Source organism: Lactuca sativa, chromosome 8 (assembly GCF_002870075.4).
Source record: "Lactuca sativa cultivar Salinas chromosome 8, Lsat_Salinas_v11, whole genome shotgun sequence".
Taxonomy (NCBI): Eukaryota; Viridiplantae; Streptophyta; class Magnoliopsida; order Asterales; family Asteraceae; genus Lactuca; species Lactuca sativa.
Window position 1 is genome coordinate 190,473,793 of NC_056630.2, and position 7,426 is coordinate 190,481,218.

Genomic DNA, 7,426 nt, shown 5'->3' on the forward strand with positions numbered 1-7,426 from the left:
TGTGAGAAAACCCTAATCCGTTCTTGAGTGATTCAAGTGATCTTGTGTGCATTTTTTTGAAGGCTTGAAGAAGGAAAAGAAGAAAGGAGCAAGGAGAAGAGTTGTAGAGCAAAGATTCAAGGGCAAATTAGAGTTCTTTGAGGTATTCTTCGGATTTCCCCCTGATTTATGCTTTAAACCTCCATTAGAACTCTTATAGATCTAGTTTGATGCTCTTCTCAAGCCTTATGATTGTATGGATACCCTATTATGCCGAGATATCCTTAGATCTGTTCATCTAGGAGTTGTAGAGCCCAGATCTATTGCCTTTTTGAAGTTACCTTGCATAAGAACCCTAGATCTACCCTTTTAAGTGCCTTTTTAGCTTCTATCCCCTTTTTCATGTGTTTGTACACGTAAAGTTGGAAACTTTACGTGGTGAATCAGCTTATGGACTCAGATCTATCAATTGTATGTAATGGATTCAAGCAGAATCGAGTTTAGAATAGTTGCATGGTTGTGACTCGGCGAGTCGGAAGAACGACTCGGCGAGTCTAGTCGTGAGTCCCCGATTTCTTCCTTTTTGAGTGATGCCGAGTAGGACCAGTGAGTGGTAGAGTGGACTCAACAAGTTTGAGGTTAGACTCAGTAATGGAGGGACTCGGCGAGTTGTTCATACAACTCGGCGAGTCCAAGGCAATCTTCTTAGCTCGAAGAACAACTAGTCGAGTTGTTCATATGACTCTGCGAGTCGGATGCGGATTGCCTAAGTTTTGATTCAAAAAGGAAACTCGTCGAGTTGATGCCATACTCGACGAGTAGCAGCAAGTAGGGTCGAGAAGTGAGAATAGGGACTCGACGAGTTGGCGGCCCAACTCGGCGAGTCAGGTCAACTGTGGGTTGACTTTGACCATGAGAGTTGACTTTGACCAAGGGTAAAAGAGTCATTTTACCCCAGTGCAGTGTTTAGCATTGATTGAGTGTGTTTATGGACTTGTAGCCGGGGAGATACCGGAGCAGCAGCAGATAGCTTCCAGAGCCATACACACAGCAGCCAGTTCACGATGCGAGTTTCCTTCCAGTAGGATCAGGGTCTAAGGCCATAAGGCCGGCCCATTTAGTTAGTAGCAGTTCCGGACTTCAGTCCGAAGTAGTAGTTCAGTATGCTTGATGTCTCCGTGATTCAAGCACGTTGTGTGTTATGTTAGTTGACATGTGTTATGCCATGCTATGATGAGTAGTTCTGGACTTCGGTCCGATGCAGTCAGTTCTGGATTTCGGTCCGATGCAGTCAATTCCGGACTTCGGTCCGATGCAGTCAGTTCTGGACTTCGGTCCGATGCAGTCAGTTCCGGACTTCAGTCCGATGCAGATAGTTCCGGACTTCGGTCTGATGCAGTCAGTTCCGGACTTTGGTCCGATGCAGCTAGTTCCGGACTTCAGTCCGATGCAGTGGGCAAGGCCCAGTATGTGTTTTATACGTATTGTATGGTATGTGGTAGTTTGTGGGAGCTCACTAAGCTTCGTGCTTACAGTTTCAGTTTTGGTTTCAGGTACTTCCGCAAGCAAAGGGAAGAGCTCGGGATGATGGCATCGCACAAACCACAGCTTCAGTTTTCATCCTGGGAGTTGATTCAGTTCTTGATTTTGATATGATATAGATATGATACAGTTTTCCTCACAGTGTTTTTACTATGTTTGAGATACATCACATATGGTTTTCTGATATGATACTCAGATTATGGTTCTTGGTTATATTGAAAAATGAAATTTTTGGGTCGTTTCAGTTCGAATCTAAAATCAACACTTTTCCCTTCACCTCAGTATGTGAAATTGAAATTGAAGCCCACCTGAACTTCAAATCTCGAATCCTGTTATACTGTAGTTCGATTTTGTGCTTCTTTTCCCAAATTGCAGTTCGAATTTGTGCTTATTTTCCCAAATTGCAATTCGAATCTCGAATCTTGTTATAAGTTGTTTGTTGAAAGGTATGTTTAGGTTTTTTATACTTTGAATCTCGTCTTTGATCTAAAAACCATCAAACGAGTATGATTTCGAATTTTCGATGGGTGAATATTTTTTCGAGTTCGTTGCTCAAATCCATGGTTCGAATGATGAACTAAAATTTGCTTTCGATGATGAATGATTGGTTTCGCTAGAGCTTTTGATAGTGTCGAGTGAGATATTTCCGATTGTTTTGGGAAGGTGAATCATTAGAAGGAAACTGTCTCTTCCGAAGATCCATGTGGTGGCTACCATTTCTGAGACCAAATAAATACGTGTTTTTCCTGTCAATAACACTCCAACATACCTTTAACCAGTTGTGGCCGAAGACTGCACATGCTTCACTAGGACTAGACTTCACAAGCTCCAACAACATAGCTTTCTTCCTTGAAGGTGTTGTGCATAAGTTTCAAACTTCACCGGAGAAAATGGTGGGCCTTGATGTGGAGAAATGAAGATACCATTGGTGCTGATGGGTGTTGAGAAGAAACATAATTTTTTCCCTAACTGAAATGGATGGCTCCAGTTAAATGCCAAGTCAACAAAAAACAAGCCTACGTGGCCTTCAAAACCTTAAAAGATATAAATAAATCTAATTTAAAATGCAACATCATAAAAGTAACCGATTCTACCTGTAGTAGGTTATATAATGATATAATTGATAGGTAAAATTTAACGTTAATGGTCTACTGTGCAAAAAAAGAACTTGAGTGACTAAATGTGTAAAGTGGTCAAACTTCGTTGTGCTACAGTATCAAAAACCCTACTATCAAAAGCATTAGCATATCAACATGCATTATTTATGTTTCCACCACATGTATTTTTTTAAATATTTCTATCTTAGTTTGAAAATTAATTAGTTATTTGCATTTTAAGAGACAAATATTATATTTGTGATGTTGAATATACACACATTCAAGGATTTGGTCGCTGTATCGCAATGTGAGACTTGGAGATTTTTGTCAGAGACGTGCATTGACTAATAAAGAAAATTTTAACCATGCACATGGAAAACTTTGGATGGTCATTGAGTGTGCTTATGGGTTTTTGAAAACATGTTTTCCTATATTGAAGATATTGAAGAGGATGACACCATTTCCGTTAGTTATACAAAAAATATTATCATTGCATGTTTTGTGTTTCATAATTTTATAAGGAAAGATGAGGTGAGTACTTCAATCAATAACATGAACACAAACACGTTTCGAAATAACAATGTGTACCTTGATGATAATAAAGACGAGGTTGTAACACAAGGTACTACAACAGATAATGTGAATGTATAACTCAATTACAAAATAAAATCGTTGAGAAGTTAATGTAAAATATGGAATGAATTATTATTATAAAACTAGAAATATTTTGTGGTTGTACGAATTTTTTATTTCAATATTGTAAGACTATATATAATTATTCAAAATTTGATGTTGAAAAACTATTTTATGTATAAAAAATCATTTTATTTAAATTTTAATTTAATTTAATAATTTTTAGACGACAAAAAATAATCTAAGCTTATTTTTATTGTGAGAGAATGGAGATGTTTGATCCATCTTATTCTACAAAAACTTACAAAAACTTAGAGATGGTTGTCCTTATCAATTTCGTGTCACTTGCCTTACAATGGTTGTCCATATCAATTTCGTGTCACTTGCCTCTCAACAGTTGTTTTATGCATATCTTCATAAAAAAAGAGAAAGAGAACAAATTTGTCAGACTTATAGCGCCTAGGGAAATACTATCGATAAACTCAACGTCGTCATAGCAAGATTAAAAGATATTATTCCATAACACAACATCTATACCATTACAATCATGACCAAACACAAATAGAAAATCATACACCTGTAAACCGATCCAATTTTCGGCTCCAACAATTACCCGAAATTATTTCGATAATATTCTAAAAACTCGGTACGAGTAACAACTCAGTCTTCCTTTGAACCGTGGCTCCAAAGCTCTCAGTCATATCAAGTTGGTCATGGCTGGCACCATTAGGAAGTTTCCAGTTGAAATGATAAAGTATGTTTGCAAGTGGAAGCTGAACATTAGCTAACCCTAGTGCAGCTCCAGGACACATCCTTCTCCCAGCTCCAAATGGAAGATACTCATAATCTGCTCCCATGATGTTATTAGGGTTGTTTTCAAACCTCTCAGGGATGAAAGCCTCAGCGTCTTTCCAGTATTCAGGGTCTCTGTTGATTGCAAAGACATTGACAATAAGTTTGGTCTTATTGGCTATTTCATAACCTGCTAAGTTCACTGGCTCACGGCATTCTCGTGGCATAACCAATGGTAGTGGAGGGTGTAAGCGGAGGGTTTCTCGGATCACGAGGTTTAGGTATGCGAGGTCTTGAATGTCCTCCTCTTGGATCTTTTCTTTCCCGTTCAATGCTTGCCTTAGTTCTGCTTGTACCTTCTCCATGGCTCTCGGACACCTTATCAGTTCGGAAATGGCCCATTCTACTGTGGCGGATGAAGTGTCTGTTCCAGCTCCGAACATATCCTGCATTAATAATGTTCATATAACCATCAGTCAACATCATGTGTTTCTGGGTAATTGCTAGCATATAACACTAACTACTCCTATAAAAATGAAGTACAAAAAAGTTGTATTAATGTTTAATGAATTGGGACATATATAGGAGATATGGTGTTACATTATTCGTTTTACACCAAATCACTAAACTTGTTTTTCATATAAAAAATTATAAATTAATATATACTGTACAAGATATATCTTTACAAAATCTTATTGTATAATGAGTTTAATATTGAATACGACATTTAAATATTGTAATATGTATATTATTGAAAAGTTGTCACTTATATTTTGGCATATTTGTTTTCTTTAGTGAAAGAGGTCAAAACTATTAAAAAAAATGGTGTAAGATATGTTTTTCCAATTGATAATTTTAGTTGTTTGTAGGAAAAAAAATTGCTAAAAAACAATATTTTTTTGTTGTTAAAGAGTAGAGACACCCTAATGGATTCGAATGCTTACCAAAATAATGGCTTTAACGTTATCGGCTGTTAATGGGAACTCAGCGCTATCTTTAAGCCGTAGAAGCACATCGAGAAGTGTCTCGTTGGCTTTGCTTGAGGTGCTAACATGGTGTTCAGCGACGATGTTGTTGATCAAATTATCAAGCTTTTTGTGAATACTGGTTAACCTAGCCCTCTTGCCGGAAAGATGATGAAGGAATTTCTTCGAAGGAAAGATATCCGCCACATCAAAACCACCAGTTTGCCTCAAGATCTCTTTAACAATCTCTGTAAACTCTCTTTGATCCTTGATTCCTTTTCCAAACGCTGCTCGACTCAATATAGTCGCTATCATCTTGAAAATACTCTCTGAAAGATTGATCGGTTTCCCTGACCCTGACTCCTTAACTTCTTTAACCAAATTCCAGCACTCCTCTTCACGAATTGACTGAAACGACTTAACTTTCTTCACACTCAAAAGCTCCAAAGTGCAAAGCTTTCGTAGTTGTCTCCAGTATTCACCGTAGGGTGCAAGAACGATATCTGTGTTGTGATATGCAATGATCTCACCAGTTAGGGTCTCAGGCCTGTTAGCGAAGGTAATGTCGTAAGTCGTTAAAATCTCTTTAGCCCATTTTGGAGATGACACCACGATTGTCGAGACCTCACCAAGCTGCAGATGCATCAAAGATCCATGCTTTCTTGCTAAATCCATAACACCACGATGTGGCATTGTACCTGTTCATCAAGAAACATATGATATGAATACAACTTCTTATAAATACATACAGAGTAAAGTTACATCTATTAATTGAATTAATGATCTAGTTACCGATTAGATGGTGCATGTGACCGATTATGGGGAGTCGCGATGCCTCTGGAAGTTGCTTTTTAGTGGATTTGGGACGAGTGGCAAGCTTGTAAAGGAAGAAGACGATGGTGGCGAGAGCAATGGAGGTGGTTATTGAAAGCTCCATTGCTGAATGCTGATGATGAAGAAATGTCCGAATGGTTTGGTTCCTTAAAATGATAAGATTGTTTATATAGCTGCAACCGGTTTGAATGGAAGGTGATATGAGAGCAGCTCTATCTTGACTTGCCAACAATGCCCTCCCAATAATTCTAATCTTATATTGTTGATGTTCAGTTAGCAGCAGGCCACTGTTGACCTGGATGCAATCGTTGACTATACCAAACAAATACCATATCTTAATTTTCAGTTGTTTATATTTTTTATATTTTATTTTAATTTACTGAGCCGGGTAAAGATTACTATTTGATTTAAAACGTTTCTAAAAAATGTTTAACGATTTTCATATGTCCGATATTATTTATTTACTTATTTTTTTTGTTAAAAAGGAACAAAAGAACCAACCTAGTCTAACGTCTTTCTAATTGCAAAGGTATAGAGATTAGATTTCCTTTCAATCTTTAATAGATATCCTGCCCTTATTTAGATTTTATTATTATTATTATTATTATTATTATTATTATTATTATTATTATTATTATTAGAGTGATTAAATTTCTTTTTATTTTTTTTTTCTACATATCATTCTATCCAATAAAATAGTAATATGTGTAACATTTAATTCTTATTTAATGAAATTTAATAATATTTTAGAATACTAATATGATATATTTAATCATTTAAATGGTTAGGATGATTGCTAAGAACAAAATATAGAAGTATATTTAATTTTTCTTATTTTATTATTATTATTTATTATTATTATTATTATTATTTGTGCTAAATCTAGTTTTTCCAACTCTTTACCATCTTTTTAATATATTTGTTGTTCTACTAAAAGACCAAATAGAGAATTTATATAACCAAAAAACAATTTCTAGTTTCTACTAAAAGTTAAGGTATATATATATATATATATATATATATATATATATATATATATATATATATATATATATTATATATATATATATATATAAGATCAAATAAGAAAAAAAAATTTGGTAAGAAGGTAAGAAATTTTTTTTCTACATATTTTTTTCGTGAACAAACAAAATGAATCATTAGATGATTCATTTGTAAGATGATTCACAAGAAAAAATTCTCAAAAAAAGATCTCGATGATTCATTTATACAATGATTTTGTTGTTATTCACTAAAATTGTCACAAAAGTGAATTTTTTCTTAATTTACTTAAAAATGAATCATAAAGATGTTTTTTTGGGAATTTTTTCTTGTGAATCATCTTACAAATGAATCATCTAGTGATTTATTTATTTTGTTCGTCAAAAAAATATGTAGAAAAAAAACTTCTTACCTTCCTACCAAAAAAAATTTCTTATCGGATCTATATCCTATATATATATATATATATATATATATATATATATATATATATATATATATATATATATATATATATATATATATATATATATATATATATCATTTCTTATTTTGAAAACATTTGATAACAAATCTACACCA

The 7,426-nt window shown here is 34.6% G+C and overlaps 1 protein-coding gene across 1 annotated transcript; it reads right to left on the reverse strand.

The window, feature by feature from the left end:
* Positions 1-3,742: 3,742 nt before the first annotated feature.
* On the reverse strand, positions 3,743-6,052 carry LOC111882413 (germacrene A hydroxylase-like). Its single transcript, XM_023878783.3, has 3 exons — positions 5,801-6,052; positions 4,988-5,706; positions 3,743-4,489 (listed from the first exon to the last, which is right to left on the reverse strand). Exons 1-3 carry the CDS (start codon positions 5,943-5,945, stop codon positions 3,887-3,889), a joined length of 1,467 nt encoding a protein of 488 aa, XP_023734551.1. The 5' UTR covers positions 5,946-6,052; the 3' UTR covers positions 3,743-3,886.
* Positions 6,053-7,426: the final 1,374 nt, after the last annotated feature.